General features: G+C 42.6%; 1 protein-coding gene across 11 annotated transcripts in view; it reads left to right on the top strand.

Moving 5' to 3' along the window:
* Nucleotides 1-15,353, top strand: part of acacb (acetyl-CoA carboxylase beta) — a 36,663-nt gene that overhangs the window by 11,532 nt on the left and 9,778 nt on the right. For 6 of the 11 annotated variants that reach the window (XM_088618622.1, XM_088618623.1, XM_088618627.1 and 3 more), the window contains 32 exons: nt 68-177; nt 514-624; nt 931-1,140; nt 1,389-1,559; nt 1,925-2,086; nt 2,838-3,001; nt 3,283-3,433; nt 3,819-3,922; nt 4,091-4,172; nt 4,537-4,682; nt 4,848-4,998; nt 5,300-5,434; nt 5,748-5,894; nt 6,189-6,377; nt 6,604-6,704; nt 6,795-6,883; nt 7,058-7,182; nt 7,500-7,613; nt 8,112-8,225; nt 8,555-8,644; nt 8,861-8,979; nt 9,595-9,618; nt 10,101-10,238; nt 10,938-11,037; nt 11,127-11,237; nt 11,585-11,641; nt 11,898-11,939; nt 12,162-12,377; nt 12,918-13,073; nt 13,629-13,832; nt 14,442-14,597; nt 15,169-15,291. In XM_088618622.1, coding sequence (XP_088474748.1) covers nt 68-177; nt 514-624; nt 931-1,140; nt 1,389-1,559; nt 1,925-2,086; nt 2,838-3,001; nt 3,283-3,433; nt 3,819-3,922; nt 4,091-4,172; nt 4,537-4,682; nt 4,848-4,998; nt 5,300-5,434; nt 5,748-5,894; nt 6,189-6,377; nt 6,604-6,704; nt 6,795-6,883; nt 7,058-7,182; nt 7,500-7,613; nt 8,112-8,225; nt 8,555-8,644; nt 8,861-8,979; nt 9,595-9,618; nt 10,101-10,238; nt 10,938-11,037; nt 11,127-11,237; nt 11,585-11,641; nt 11,898-11,939; nt 12,162-12,377; nt 12,918-13,073; nt 13,629-13,832; nt 14,442-14,597; nt 15,169-15,291 — 4,112 coding nt within the window. The remainder of the gene's footprint in view (nt 1-67; nt 178-513; nt 625-930; nt 1,141-1,388; nt 1,560-1,924; nt 2,087-2,837; nt 3,002-3,282; nt 3,434-3,818; nt 3,923-4,090; nt 4,173-4,536; nt 4,683-4,847; nt 4,999-5,299; nt 5,435-5,747; nt 5,895-6,188; nt 6,378-6,603; nt 6,705-6,794; nt 6,884-7,057; nt 7,183-7,499; nt 7,614-8,111; nt 8,226-8,554; nt 8,645-8,860; nt 8,980-9,594; nt 9,619-10,100; nt 10,239-10,937; nt 11,038-11,126; nt 11,238-11,584; nt 11,642-11,897; nt 11,940-12,161; nt 12,378-12,917; nt 13,074-13,628; nt 13,833-14,441; nt 14,598-15,168; nt 15,292-15,353) is intronic. The other 5 variants (XM_088618624.1, XM_088618628.1, XM_088618626.1 and 2 more) reach the window with 3 other exon arrangements.

Raw genomic sequence — 15,353 nt, 5'->3', positions numbered from 1 at the left:
TTTGTGGAAAACGTATCAATAACAGTTCAAGAATGGCAAAGATCTCGCTCTGCTCTGACCCCTGCAGGACTGAGAGTGCAGTGGGCAGAAGAAGACCAGCGGCTAGGCCATGTGATCAGCGTGTCCTCGGAGCTCTACTCGCAGGGCTGTGTCCGGGATGTAGATGAAGGACTAGCGGTAACTCTCCCTGCTGCATTCCCATAGAAATCCCACTGTCTTTTGGAATAATGTACAGTAGCACAGGATAGGATGACAGAGATTGAGTAGCCCTGCAGAGGTCAAAAACGTTCTTGAGAGATATACAATCATGAAAGTTTACTCTTCTAAAATGTTATTCCAGCCTTTCATCAGGCAGTTGAAAAGGATTAATTTATTTCTGCACAATGTAGTGAATTTCACTGATGTATAAGAAGGCTCCAAGTCCAGTTAAGTACTGGACTTAACTTGGTCAATTTTGGAAAAATAATGGGAGAAGAGCATCTATCTTCTGAAATTATTGTTTGTCCTTTATAGAGTGCAGCAAAAATAGGTTATCCTGTGGTCATCAAAGCTTCGGAAGGAGGAGGAGGAAAGGGCATCAGGAAGGTGGACAGTGCAGAGGACTTTCCCAGCTTTTTCAGGCAGGTAAGTGAGACCACATCTTCCTTAGGGGTTCGAAAAACCTCGGTATCAGAAAGTATTTTGCAATTTAGAGGTACCCGTTATTCTTTCGTGTAGGTTTTCCTAATTATACTCATTGGGGAAAAAAAGACTCCTCCATGTCTGTATTAACCTGTTTGGCAGGTGGTCATCATCGTAAAAGTGTGGGTATAGACTTAGGTCCTAAACAAATATGTGCAGTATCTGGATGGATGTACTGTAGATGGGGTGTCTGTCGATAAAGAGCTGAATTAAGCACCGATCTTCTCTGTTTTTTAATTGTGTCTGCAGGTGCAAGCAGAGGTTCCTGGCTCTCCCACTTTTGTGATGCAGTTAGCAGAGCACGCTCGGCACCTGGAGGTTCAGATCCTGGCGGATCAGTACGGCAACGCCATTTCCCTTTTTGGGCGTGACTGCTCAATCCAGAGGAGGCATCAGAAGATTATTGAGGAGGCCCCAGCGACCATAGCAGCTCCATCAGTCTTTGAGTACATGGAACAGGTAGGGGACTGTGTGGGTCAGTCTGCACACTTGGATTTGTTCCTGACAAAGCTGATCATTTACTTGCATCTAATCTGCTGTGCGGCTTAGGTTTTTCTCCCTTTTCTGGGAAGGGTAATTAAAGCAGCATTTTAAATCGGCATCTCTTGCGACGACAGGTGTTAAGCCATTTTCTTAAGGGAATATCGTAAGCCATAGTTGACTTTATCCTGTTTCAGTAGGGCTGACGGTGTACCCTTGTCTGGCAGTGTGCTGTGCGGTTGGCTAAGATGGTGGGCTATGTGAGTGCTGGGACAGTGGAGTACCTCTACTCTGAAGATGGCAGCTTCCATTTTCTGGAGCTCAACCCTCGTCTGCAAGTGGAACATCCCTGCACTGAAATGATAGCAGATGTCAACTTGCCTGCAGCTCAGCTCCAGGTGAAATTCAGTATTAGGAATACTGCAAGACCTGTTTTCTTTATCAGAAGGAAAAAATCACTCCCCGTCTGTCATTAGTGAAATACTAAATGTTTTCTAATGTAACACTGATAAAAATCCACCATGGTGTAGCTAAGTACACCTTCAACCCTGTGGTTATAAACAAATTACAGATTGTGCTGGCTGATACACTTACTGTATATGTCTCGTCGTTAGAAATTGCAAAGTGTAAAAACGATATGAAGAGTTTTGGGGAAAGGGATTTGGGAAATTTCCACTGAATAGAACATAGGTGTAAATCTGTAATTGTAATTGCAATTTGTAACGGAGGATGCTGTAAATATGCTTTTCATTACCTACTGCAGATTGCAATGGGAATCCCCCTCCACAGGCTCAAGGATATCAGAGTTCTGTACGGGGAAACACCCTGGGGAGACTCGCCCATCAATTTTCAGGCTCCTTCCAGTCCTCCCAGCCCCCGGGGTCATGTCATTGCTGCCCGAATCACCAGCGAAAACCCTGATGAGGTATGGGACTGAACGGGGGAGGACTTTAAAGCACAGTAAAAGGCTCTCTTAACCCTTAAAATAAAATAAGTAGACTTTTTTACATGTACAGCTTTGTAGTAAATGTTCAATGTAGTAGACATTTTTAGTCTAAGTGTTTTGGGGATTTTTTTTTAGTAGCAGTGATTCAAATTAAGTGGATTTAATATTTCATTGCAACCTGATATGATGGTCAGCTTCTCACAGATGCTACATTAACTAAATATTCAGTGGAAATGTTTCCTTTTAAAGGATTCTATAATGGTCTCTGAATCCTAATTACTAAGGCCCCATGTAAGCAGTATTCCATTATTTCCCAGTGTAGAGTGTGCTAATGTTTGCATAGCCTCCTGTGTTTGAAAGTTGGTGTACTGTCCAGTTAAGAATTGGCATCCACTTGTGAAGAACAGCGGGGCTGTTGACATTACTGTCTTTCCCCAGTCCTTTAGATAAAGACCTTTTTTCTTTGTATTTTCTAATTTAGTACTTTTCAACACTGTTAAAAGTATACAGTAAATAACCATTATCTTTTAGGTTTTTTTTTTAATTTCTTTGAATTTTAAAATGAGTTAATTCAATACCAAGCTCATAAAAAACTCCAAACTTTGTTCTAGCAAGGCAGTTAATGCTGTATCTGAAGTCCCAGGCTGGAGGTGCACTTGAGGAGCTGCAAGTAAAGCTCATGTAACTTCTAATCTGCTGTCTTGATTTTTTTGGTTTTGATCTTCACAAGGGTTTCAAGCCAAGCTCGGGGACGGTCCAGGAGCTGAATTTTCGCAGCAATAAGAATGTTTGGGGATATTTCAGTGTGGGGGCAGCAGGAGGTCTGCATGAATTTGCCGATTCTCAGTTTGGCCACTGCTTCTCCTGGGGAGAGAACCGAGAGGAAGCCATTTCGTAAGTGTTGCTGTTAGCTTTTATTAACTTTTGTCACTCACCTCTTATCGACTTCCTGTATCGCAGATATCACGGTATTCTGTCATTGGTTTGAATAACAGACACATTTCGAGACAATATTAAAAGTTTGCCAACTGTTGGACATCATGAACAAGCTGTTTTCTCGTCATCTAATCTCTAAAATGTCTGTGACAATTATGAGGCTGGAATTTGTAGTTACTCAGCTTGAAAGAAAAGGGTGTAGGATTTCTTCCATTGGTCTGTAATAAATTTTGTTCCAGGAATATGGTAGTGGCTATGAAGGAGCTGTCCATCCGTGGGGATTTCAGAACCACAGTGGAGTATCTGATCAAGCTCCTGGAGACTGAGAGCTTCAGGAACAATGACATTGACACAGGGTGGCTTGATCATCTCATTGCAGAGAAGGTGCAGGTGAGACCTTGTGTAAATCTGTGATGTCTCTGGACCTTAGTTGGGGGTCAGCAAACTCATGCAGTCACGTATTAAAGGGCTCTATGATAATTACTGCTAAAGAATGAATTAATCCCCTGCTCGTTAGAATTGAGGTTAAATTTCAGTTAAGGTTAGGTACTGTTGTGGTAATTAGTCAGGCTTCGTTTCTTGCCTCTGATATATTTTTTACAAAATATGAAGTAAAGGTTATGAAGGATGGTAGATGTGGAAACCTGAACAAAAGTATTTGTACTCTGCAGAATTGTATTGACAATAGGTAAATATATACAGTTAGTACAGAGTCATTCCTGAACATTGTTTTTATTTGTGTGATAACCACTGTTATGTGCTTTTGATGTTTCAGGCGGAGAGGCCAGACACTGTGCTGGGTGTTGTGTGTGGGTCACTGCATGTGGCAGATGCTGGTTTCAGGAAGAGTATGTCTGAGTTCCTGCACTCACTTGAGAGGTGAGCAAGACCTTAATCTCATCAGTCTCAGCTGTGTCGCCGTAATACAGTTTCTTAAATTATTTGGCAAGGCAACAACGGCAAGATTTGTTTCTGGAAAGCGGAGGAATAGTCACAACCTGTCAGATGTCATCAGCAGACTTGATACCACTGTTGATGTCCCCACAGGGGCCAGGTCTTGCCTGCAGACAGCCTGCTTAACGCAGTAGGTGTGGATTTGATCTATGAAGGAGTGAAGTATTGTCTCAAGGTATGAACCATTTAAGCAGTCTTCATTTTATTCTGTTGAAATCAGTGTCTTCCAGGAGTATACTCTCTCCATAGTTTGTACTATGCATGTGAAACCTTTTCTCTAACCCCACATGATCCATAAACCTAGGGACAATCCAGAAAACAATGTAAATGAAAGACTATAGAGAAACTAATTTGAAAAACCATAGCAAAACACAGGGCACACATCACTTTACCATATTCCTTATTTCTAGAATAGCTTGAGAAAATTGCTGCTTTACAGTTTGTCTGCAGAGGTTAACTGAAAAACAGATGAGCAAGTCATTTTGCTGTTGAGTTGCAGAAACTTTTCCTTAGGCTGTGTCTAACCATGTCTCTTGCAGGTGGCACGCCAGTCCCCAACTACATATGTGATCATCATGAATGGCTCCCATATTGAGGTTGATGTTCACAGACTGAGTGATGGAGGGCTCCTGCTTTCCTATAATGGCAGCAGCTACACCACATACATGAAAGAAGAGATTGAAAAGTGAGTCTGTCTGCAGCAGCTGTTTTCCTAGCTGACATTGTCTGTATTGGGTATAGGTCTTGCTAATAAATAGTAGTATGAAACTCTCGTGAAAATGAACATAATTTGAGCAGTCTGTCATGTTAAAATTAGATCATGTATTCTAATAAAATATTTATTTTGAAGGTACCGAATCACAATTGGCAATAAAACCTGTGTGTTTGAAAAGGAGAAGGATCCCACAATTCTAAGATCACCTTCTACTGGTAAACTGCTACAGTACTTGGTTGAGGATGGGGGCCATATCTCTGCTGGCAGCTGCTATGCAGAAATTGAGGTATACAATGCTGCTTTTCATTAGTTTTCACAACTTGCGATTTTTAAATGTGTTGGGGCTTGTGTAAATTCCCTGATCCTCTGCCTTTTGACGGCTACACCTGGATGTAATGTTACTTGCTTTCTAGGAACCATGTATACTACACAATAAATTATATCTCTGCTTTTTTCCTGAGCTTGATTGTGAATTCTAGGCTCTATATCTCAAACCTAGGCTTGGTTCGTCTTATCACAGCTCATACAAGCGAGAATGAATTTAGCTTACTTTGGTGTATAGACTGACGTGGCCTGGGTGTGTCTAGGTGATGAAGATGGTGATGACTCTCAACGTGCAGGAGTCGGGCTGTGTCCGCTATGTGAAGAGGCCAGGGGCCGTGCTGGAGTCCGGCTGTGTAGTCGCTCGCCTGGAGCTGGATAATCCCACCAGCCTCCACCCGGTAGGTTCATCAGGCCTTTATGGTGGACAGTACATTGGCTGAGCTACATATTGGGCATTCAGCTGACAGCTACGTCCATGACATAAGAAATGGAGCCAATTCTTCGGATATAAATTATAAGCAGAATGCCTCCTTCATCCTCACTAGCCTTCAGTTAAATAACCACATCATGTATGGTGAAGATTGTTTATCTGCTTTAAGTGAAATGCTAATGCAGTCTTATAATTGTGCTTCTGTCTGTGGGTAGTTATTTTGTGCCCCACACTCAGGCAGATGGACTAAGCTGTTTCTTTGCCTTCTCTTGCGGCTGCAGGTTGAGCTAAATACAGCATCCCTGCTGCCACAGCAGCCCCTGCCCATCACTGGAGAGAAGCTCCACCAGATCTTTCACAGTGTGCTGGAGAACCTGGTGAAGGTCATGGATGGGTACTGCCTCCCAGAGCCTTATTTCAGTACCAAGGTATAAAGATTGCCTTCATATTTCAAATTTTGCATTTTAAGAAGAGGCAGTAAAGTTGATGTGTAGGTGTAAAAAGCACATTCAGCCCTAGGTGGGTAATTCAAATCCCTGTCCTTCTCTACAAACCTTATTGCACTGTCCAGCCTCCTTCCCAAAGAAGTGCCGGCTAAAAAATTCATAAAAAACACCGAATGTCACATGAGATTGTATTGTACTTGCTATTAAACATGAACGGATCTTGCATTCTGGGTTATGGCAGAGCAAGAAGTGAAAAGGACTCTCCCTCTTTGTTAGGTCAAGGAGTGGGTTGGGAAGCTAATGAAGACCCTGCGAGATCCCTCACTGCCTCTTCTGGAGCTGCAGGAGATCATGACCAGTGTCGCTGGCCGGATTCCTGTCTCCGTGGATAAAGCCATCCGTAAAGTCATGGCCCAGTATGCCAGCAATATCACCTCAGTTCTCTGCCAGTTCCCCAGCCAGCGGGTTAGTGTTCGGCTAATATGAACTGTAGCATGTGCTCTCAGACGCAAGTTCTCAGCTCATTCAAAAAAGTCTCAATAAAATTGATAATAGGGTCTAGATAGTCCAGCCTGGGGGTTAAAGAAAATATCCTCAATTTATGTTCAATAGTTGAGAAATTTGTTGGGATTAAGACCTATTTAAATGCGATAACATGACAGTGCTGTAAAGGACCAGTGCTCCCTTTCAGATAGCCAATGTCCTGGACAGCCATGCAGCCACACTACAGAGAAAGGCTGATCGAGAGGTCTTCTTCATGAATACACAGAGTATTGTGCAGCTAGTGCAGAGGTGAGTGTTTTTATCTGTAGATATTCCCCGTTGATGATGAAAAGCAGCACTTTTACCAGCGTACGTCATTGTTTGTCTGTTTTTCCCCAGATATCGTAGTGGCATTCGGGGTTACATGAAATCTGTAGTGTTGGACCTGCTGCGGAGGTACCTGCAGGTGGAGATGCAGTTTCAGCAAGGTAAGCATTCTTAACCCTGCAGAAATAGGGAAACTATGATCACTTCACTCAGTATTTCAAGTTAAAATCTATATATAATAATGGAAAAGGGGTAGATTAAAAGCTGTATTGTAGATGTCTTTGATTCAGGAAATTGAACTTGCACGTTGTTCTCACACATGCTTCTGTTCTCAGATCACTACGACAAATGTGTGATCAATCTGAGGGAGCATTACAAGCCTGACATGACTCCTGTGCTTGAGTGCATCTTCTCTCATGCTCAAGTCTCCAAGAAGAACATCCTTGTAACTATGCTGATTGTAAGTTTTCAAGCTTCTGTATTTACTTGCAGTGCTGTAGTTCAAAAATAAACATTTGCCTACAGTTTTATTCCCTTATGTGCGAATTCCTTTGAGTGTAAAAGACATTAGCCTTTTAAAGCTGTTCAGTGGAGAATGTGATAATGCCTATGGAATAATCAATACTTTTTCTCTTACATGAAATGAACAGTTGCAACAACATGCTGCTTGTCAGACTTTTGATTTGACTTTGGAGATTTTGATTTTGTAGTACTGAATATATGTTCCAAAACTGGCTGGTAGACCCCTCCTGCACCTTTCATTTCTCTCTACACCAGGATCAGCTGTGTGGAAGGGACCCCACTCTAGCCGATGAGCTGATGGTCATTTTGAATGAGCTCACGCAGCTCAGCAAAACTGAGAACTCCAAGGTCGCCCTGCGAGCCAGACAGGTGAGGCACTGGGCACTGCTTAGACATCAACTTCCTGGTGCAGAAGCTCCAGTCTGTGCTTTTTCTGAAGAGTTCGTTTGCAGTTTTTTTTCCTACCTAACTTTATATTGAATGTTGGCAAGGGCAGAACTTTTGTTAGGTGGATCTGAACTGGCAGGACACAGCAGTGTGGAATAGTGGGGTTTCTGGACTCATAACTGGACGTTTGTGGGTTCTGGGCCCAGGTAGAGTACTGCTGTCTTCCAGTGTAAGTCACTGAGGTTGCTCCTGTTAAGTACACAGCTCTATAAGTGGTTACAAATGCAAGAATAAGTCTAGAAATTCTGATGACTGGATAAACTTAATAAATTACATTGTGTGATATGTGGTGATCAAATCTGAAGAACTGACTTCATTTAAATTAAAGGCGCAAATCTGACTTCATAGTAGTAGGATGGGCAAAAACAAAGTAACAGTCTATCACAAAACTGTAATGAATTGGTCATTTTTAATTCTCAGGCTTTGATAGCATCCCACCTGCCATCCTATGAGCTGAGACACAACCAAGTGGAATCCATATTTCTGTCAGCCATCAATATGTATGGACACCAGTTCTGCCCAGAAAACCTCAAGGCAAGTTGAGTGGCTGAATTTTGATATTTTTCTATCTATTAACACAATACTTCTCCTACCCCCCATTCCTTATCCTTCTTACATTTTGCATCCTAAATACAATTTCAGGCACCCCATAGAAAAAATCAGGATAGACAGACTTTAAATATTGAGGTTCTGTTCCACCTCGTGAACCTGTTTATCAGACTCTGTGGGGCTGTCCTGCTCTGTTCCACATTCCCTGTAGAAGTCAAACCTTTTTTTTTTGTTGTGTGATTCACACCAGGTGATAGCCAGATACATTTTACTGTAGCTAATTATAAAGCCTTTCCACCTTTCTCTCCAAGCAGAAACTTATCCTGTCTGAAACCTCCATTTTTGATGTTCTGCCCAACTTCTTTTACCATTCAAACCGGGTGGTGTGCATGGCAGCCTTGGAGGTAAGTCTGCTGACAGTCTGTTAGATGCCTTTTCCATTTTATCTTGCAGGTGAAAGGATGTGAGGAAACATCAAAGGGGCATGAGAGCAGTCTTATCAGTTATTGCAGGCACTTTGATTACATATTGGTGGCCAGTGTTTTAAGTACTTCTCTTTTGGTCTTGCCAATTCATGTTTGTTTTCTTGCAATTGAGATGTTTTGTCATTTCTTTTTTAGGTTTATGTGCGGAGGGCTTACATTGCGTACGAGCTGAACAGCCTTCAGCATCACCAGCTGCAGGACGGGACCTGTGCAGTTGACTTCCAGTTCATGCTGCCTTCATCTCATCCCAACAGGTAGGTTTTTGAGGTTGAAGTTGGGGATGTCATCTTTTCCTTGTGTTGTTGGAAAGAATGAGGTTAAGTACTAAAGAGCATTAGATAACAAAATGTTTTCATTCTTTAAAAGAGAGTTTAGAAATGTCATTCTTTACACTTTCTCAATCAATTATGCCTTATTGAAGCATTTATAAATCAAAATACGGCTTTTGCTAAACACGGTTAATGACTGGGGGATTTGCTTTTGGAAGTCTTGTCCAAGTCCTTAAAGAATTAACACATGGAATTTACAGTCTCATTTCTTTAAATAGTTTTAAGTCAGAAATTTGACAGTAACTTCTTACCTGTTTGTCAGTCTTGCAATCACTGTGCATTTTAAAGTTATTTAAAAAATGATCAACCTTTGTCTGTCTTGTGTGTTCATTATGTAAGAAGCCTCTACTCTGCCATGGTGCCAGTTTTAATGTTTTAACATACTTGTAGCCTGAACACATTGAACATAACCCCTGTACTAGTGGACTAGGTACTATGTACAGTAAAACCAATTAAACTTTAACTTAATGCCAATACTGCAGTGCATTGCAGTAAAAATCCAAATCCCCTGCTAATGTATACATATTGATCTTATTACAGAGGAAGCAGCCCTACTCTGAACAGGTAGAGTAAAGCTTCTTATGCTTGTGGCACTTGTAATTGCACTTTTCCGATTATCCTAGCTTATTTGTATACAGCATGCCTATATATGTACTGTTCCATGACGCCTTTTTCTTATTTTTTTCCATTGGTAACTGGGTTATACGTAAAGTCTTCGTTCATTTTTATTGGGAAGACCTTTTCAAGACATCGCCTCTTTCTGACAACCTGCTGTGCATTTTTATTTTCTCTTTCTGTGTACTGAGGTACGAAAGCCTGAGGAAATTGGCTTCACTAAGCGTATAGGCTCCCTCAGGTGGGGATGAAAAAAGTACCTTCCATTTTTTTCCACCATTTTCTTTGTGGGAACGCTCCTGGATGTGTATAAAGGTGCACATGCCCACACACAAAGTCACGGACCTCTCTGTCCAGGTGTTTTAAAGACTCAGCTTCCACTCCTTCCCAATGGCTGCTGTTCCCCATTAGGGTGTCTTCTCTTCTGGCAGGATGTCTCTCCCTGTGAGCGCTGGCCAGTTCGAGATGAACCGGCAGGGTAGTGACCTCTTCATGGAAGGGGGTCTTTCTCCACCATGCCAGAGAATGGGGGCAATGGTTGCCTTCCAGTGCTTTGAAGACTTTGAGAGGTAAGAGACCATCAGCAAGGATAAATTCTGCAAAGCACGTGGTTTTTGGGAGGTTGTAACTCTTAGAATAGAATATGTGAGCCATGCTGGGTGACCCAGGCTCTCGGTTATACAGTTCTCATACATTAAGACACATCAAATCTGTTGGAGAGGCCTTTAGAAACTCTTTTTTTGCTGCTGTAGTTTTCAGTGAAAAGTACATGTATGTACTGGCAATTCAGTTAAATTAAAGGCGCAAAAAACCCTAGCCTTTTAGTGCTGCAGTGTTTTCTGATTTTGATTTATCACCACATCCACTTTTGAGGGGGGTGTGGTGGCTCTGTGGCTCAGGATCTGTGCCTGTGGCTGGAAGGTTGCTGGTTTGAATCCTGCGGCCGGCAGAGGAATCCTACTCCATTGGGCCCCTGAGCAAGGCCCTTAACCCCAGCTGCTCCAGGGGCGCCGTACAAATGGCTGACCCTGTTCTCTGACCCCCAGCTTCTCTCTCCCTGTCTGTGTGTCTCATGGAGAGCAAGCTGGGGTCTGCGAAAAAGACAAATAAAGTGATCTTGTCTTTATCTTCCCCAAATACCCCCTGAATCTAGAGCTGCTGTTAATCTGTAGTCCGCAGGCTACACCCTTGCAAGACCTGAACTGTGCATCCTTGTATTTAGTGTCTGGCTCATTTTTGTATTGATTGGTGGAGGTTTTTCTTTTTAGGAACTTTGACGAGGTGATCTCATGCTTCGCTGACCCCGTGCTGGAGAGCCCTCTGTTTACAGAGGCACGGTCTACCCTCTATGACGAAGAGAACGGCAAGGTGAGGGTCTGGGTGCCATGCAGGTGAAGTGTGTCCCCCTTCATAGTCTAGAATTCTGCAACGATTGATCCTCTGCTTCTTTTCACCAGCAGAGTATGAGGGAAAACCCAATCCATATCATCAACGTTTCTATCAGGTCCGCAGATACAGAGGACCATGATGCCTTGGTTGCAGCCTTCAGCTCTTATGCCCAGTCCAAGGTAAGACTGTCGGCATTTACTGTAGCCCCTATTCTAGCAGGATAGTACTCTGAGATCTGCATGGTGATTCTCACTTAATTGTGGAAGTAGTCTGATAATAAATGCAAGTTTTATGAGCATATCTAACCCCAAAATATATACATCTATGTATGTTGTACTCTGCATAGATATTTTCAAATTTATTTATTTTTTTCCCCCCACATAAAATGCCTGTTATTAAAAAAATGGGATGGAAGTGGCAGATTGTGATGTTGGATTATATTTTTCACTAAAAATGAAAAGTCAAAAGTATATGACTTGGCAGTAAATGTAAAGCACACCTTAATTTGAAACTTTTTTTCTTTCAGAAAACCATCTTCTTTGAATATGGAATAAGAAGAATCACATTTTTAGTTGCACAGAAGGTGAGTGAAGCCAATCTCTTATTTCATTTGAAATTAATTAACCCCCTAAAGGAGTTAAGAGTTTACAAAACTGCAAACTGTTCGCATAAAATCTTGAAATCTACAGGATAAATGCCTGTTTAAAATAAAAGTTTGCTAAATTTTTACATTTTACTTTTGTCTTCCCCTTAACAGGAGACTTTCTCTAAAACTGGAGCAATATTAAATACCGTATGTTCAAATCCAGTAAGCATTTCACTTGTTTTGTGTATTACAGAGAGAATTCCCCAAGTTCTTCACCTTCAGGGCAAGAGATCAGGTAAAAGGTTAACTACGGTGCAAATTTCCCAAGTGATTGTGATTATATAGTGAATAATGTGCATTAGGAGGTATTTCAGCCTTGTTGCTTGCAATGCATGAATGTGGTTTACAGCCAGCAGTGTTAGTCTGTCACACTGCTGCAGTAATCTTGTCACTGTCATAGTGGGATTATTGGTAAGCCCGTTATGGTGTGCCTGCAGTTTCTCTTTGCCGTTTGCAGTTCCAAGAAGACCGTATTTACCGCAACCTGGAGCCTGCCCTGGCATTCCAACTGGAGCTGAACCGCATGAGGAATTTTGACCTGACTGCCATTCCTTGTGCCAACCACAAGATGCACCTCTACCTGGGGGCTGCCCGTGTGGAACAGGGGGCAGAGGTCACAGACTACCGCTTCTTTGTGCGGGCTATTATAAGGCATTCTGATCTCATCACCAAGGTAAACTCTCTGGGTTCCACTTTTCAAATCAGCCTTTTTGTGTCTCGGGCATGTAGCTCACGTCTTGCTAACGTTCGCTAATTCTCCTCTGCCTGGAATGGAAACTTTAAGAACTTTTAAACCGTCCTTACCAAATGTTTTACAAGGAACAAGCAGGAGGGAAAACTGAAAACTATGCTGGGCGTGAAATGAAACTGATCACTCTATACATGTATGCTTAAAATATGTGGGTTTTGTAAACCGATTAAATTGATCTTTCGTGATTGTGCTAAATTTGTATAACTGTTGCATAAAACATTGAACCACCTCATAGTGGCGGAGTTGGTCAATGTGTTGTGTTAGACTACCCTGCCTGGCTGTCAGTGTGTGAAGCAGACAGGCAGACTGGTATGCCAGTGGTTGATTGACACACAGAAGATCAGTTGAATGGCAGATTTAGAGAATATGCAGGATTGCAATGCAGCAGCTACACTGTTGACCATTCCCTGACCAAAGAGAAAAGTACTGTATCTCTTACTGTGCCCTGCTTTCCTCTCTCAGGAGGCATCTTTTGAGTACCTGCAGAATGAGGGAGAGCGCCTGCTGCTGGAGGCCATGGACGAGCTGGAGGTGGCCTTCAGCAACACCACAGTGCGCACCGACTGCAACCACATCTTCCTGAACTTCGTCCCCACCGTCATCATGGACCCCTCGAAGGTCAGGCTGCCCAGCTGTCTGCGTGCCGAGGCTTTTGGGGTTGGGGCTTAGCCTCTACCCTTTTTTTAATTTGAACCATTCAGGATATAGTTCAATTTTTGGGGGGGAATGTATAAAAGAATTTTCAACCCTCACAGTGCTTCAGACACGTGTCTCTGGAAGTCAGTTCCTGACTCCCCCAATCCCCCGTGTAAAGAAATGTGTGCTTAGTTGGATATGAAATGGCCCTAAACAAAATCTCCAGCTGTGTTCCTAGATCAAGTCCCCTGCGTTGACTTGGTCAAAGCCATCCAGAATCATAAGTCCCCAGGTAGTTTCTTCCAGGCCAAAAAGATGCAAAGCTCTTACTCGGAAGCAAAACAAGGTGATGAGTGCTTAAACTTGTTTTTGGAATTGCTACCTGATGCCACATTGTATAGGGTCTAGTATAAAGTAAATTGAGAAGGTACAGCTGAAAGGTACCTGAATCTTCGAGGAAATGAAACTTCATTATGTTTGTAACATGTTTCCAGCTTTGCCTGGCAGCACTGACTCACCCCGTGCTGTAACCTGCAGATTGAAGAGTCTGTCCGCAGCATGGTGATGCGCTATGGCAGCCGGTTGTGGAAGCTGCGCGTGCTGCAAGCGGAGGTGAAGATCAACATCAGATTGACGCCCACTGGCAAGGCCATCCCCATCCGGCTCTTCCTCACCAACGAGTCGGGCTACTACCTGGACATCAGCCTGTATAAGGAAGTCACGGACCCTCACAGCAGCCAGGTACTGTGCTCATCAGCCACAGCCCAGTGGAGCATGGTTATCAACACGTGATCATAACGTTTTGAAAAATAGTGGCTCTGAAAACGTTTTGTAAGGTACATGAGAGATTCGCCTGGATATTTTTAAAAAGGATGCACTATGTGTCTGATAGCTGCACTGTAGTGAGACAGTTGGTTTTAACCTACTGAAACCCTATGTGTTGTTGCAATAGTCATCTTGCTCAATCTGAGAGGAACTGCAGGTTCAGACATCTGGGGTCTGCGATTGCCTGAGGAGCCAGTGGTACTGAGATACCATCTGTGGGATTCTCACCGGACATCTCTAAAACAGTCTTCCCTCCCCCGAAGCATACCAGTGTGGAATTACTGTGTTGAAGATGATAAAAGCTTGTTTTTTTAGATATATGAAGATAAGGACTACATATGTATGCTATCATATATATGCTATCATGATGAATCATGTCTAATATGTGGTGCTCAAATCTGAAGGAGTTTGGCATTTGGTTCAAAACCACAGATGACCAACATTCAGAATGCACAATTTTCAATATCTTCAAGTTTCTATATCTTGTTGTCCAATAACTCTCATCCATCTGTGTTTCCTGTACAGATCATGTTCCAGTCCTATGGGGATAAGCAGGGTCCTCTTCATGGCATGCTTATCAACACTCCATATGTCACTAAGGATCTACTGCAGTCCAAGCGGTTCCAAGCGCAGTCTTTGGGAACCACCTATGTCTACGACTTTCCAGAAATGTTCCGACAGGTACGGTAGTACACCTCTGTTTGTCGGCTAGATCACAATGAGCGCAAATGGAAACAGAGCACCTTCTCTCCATGATTGTAGTCAATTCTGCACTGCAATGAGAAGCCAAATCCAAAATCACACCTGTGAAACCTGTAAGACTCATCAGACATTTTGGAACCTCAGTCATAGGATCCTGTAGCTGTGCTATCATTAAAACTGATTGTGATCTTACATTTAGATCAATGGGAAATGTATTAATTGTTTTTTATATGGAGACATTTAGCTACAAATGAGAGGTGACTGGGTGTTCAATGTATTAACCTAGCCAATGTGGCTGGGCAGCTTATTTCAGACTGCCACAAACCTTTTCTCCTATAAAAGTGCTTCCTGTTGTTCATCTTAAATGCCTTTTCTGTTTTCTGTGGTTCATGTTTCTCAATTGAGTGATTTTGTCAATGCCTTTGAAACTATTGAATACTTGAGTCCCCCCTCATGGGGAAATTAAAGTCTGTTTTGGGTTTCAGTAAAGGGGCAGTGAATTGAGGATATCTTTTGAGCAGGTTCATCAATTTCAAAAACATTTTTCCAGGCTCTATTTAAGCTCTGGGGCTCAGAGAAGGATTATCCAAAAGATGTGTTGATGTGTACAGAGCTTGTGCTGGACCCTCAGGGGCAGCTGGTACAGATGAACAGGCTTCCTGGAGGAAATGAGGTACGTGGGTAATTAATAATTCACTAACTGCTATGAACTGTCTGCAGAGTGATGTCCAAACA

The sequence above is a fragment of the Lepisosteus platostomus genome, chromosome 24, assembly GCF_059453375.1.
Source record: "Lepisosteus platostomus isolate fLepPlt1 chromosome 24, fLepPlt1.hap1, whole genome shotgun sequence".
NCBI lineage: Eukaryota > Metazoa > Chordata > Actinopteri > Semionotiformes > Lepisosteidae > Lepisosteus > Lepisosteus platostomus.
The sequence above is the reverse complement of the archived record's forward strand: the minus strand, read 5'-3'. Positions and strand labels throughout refer to the sequence as shown.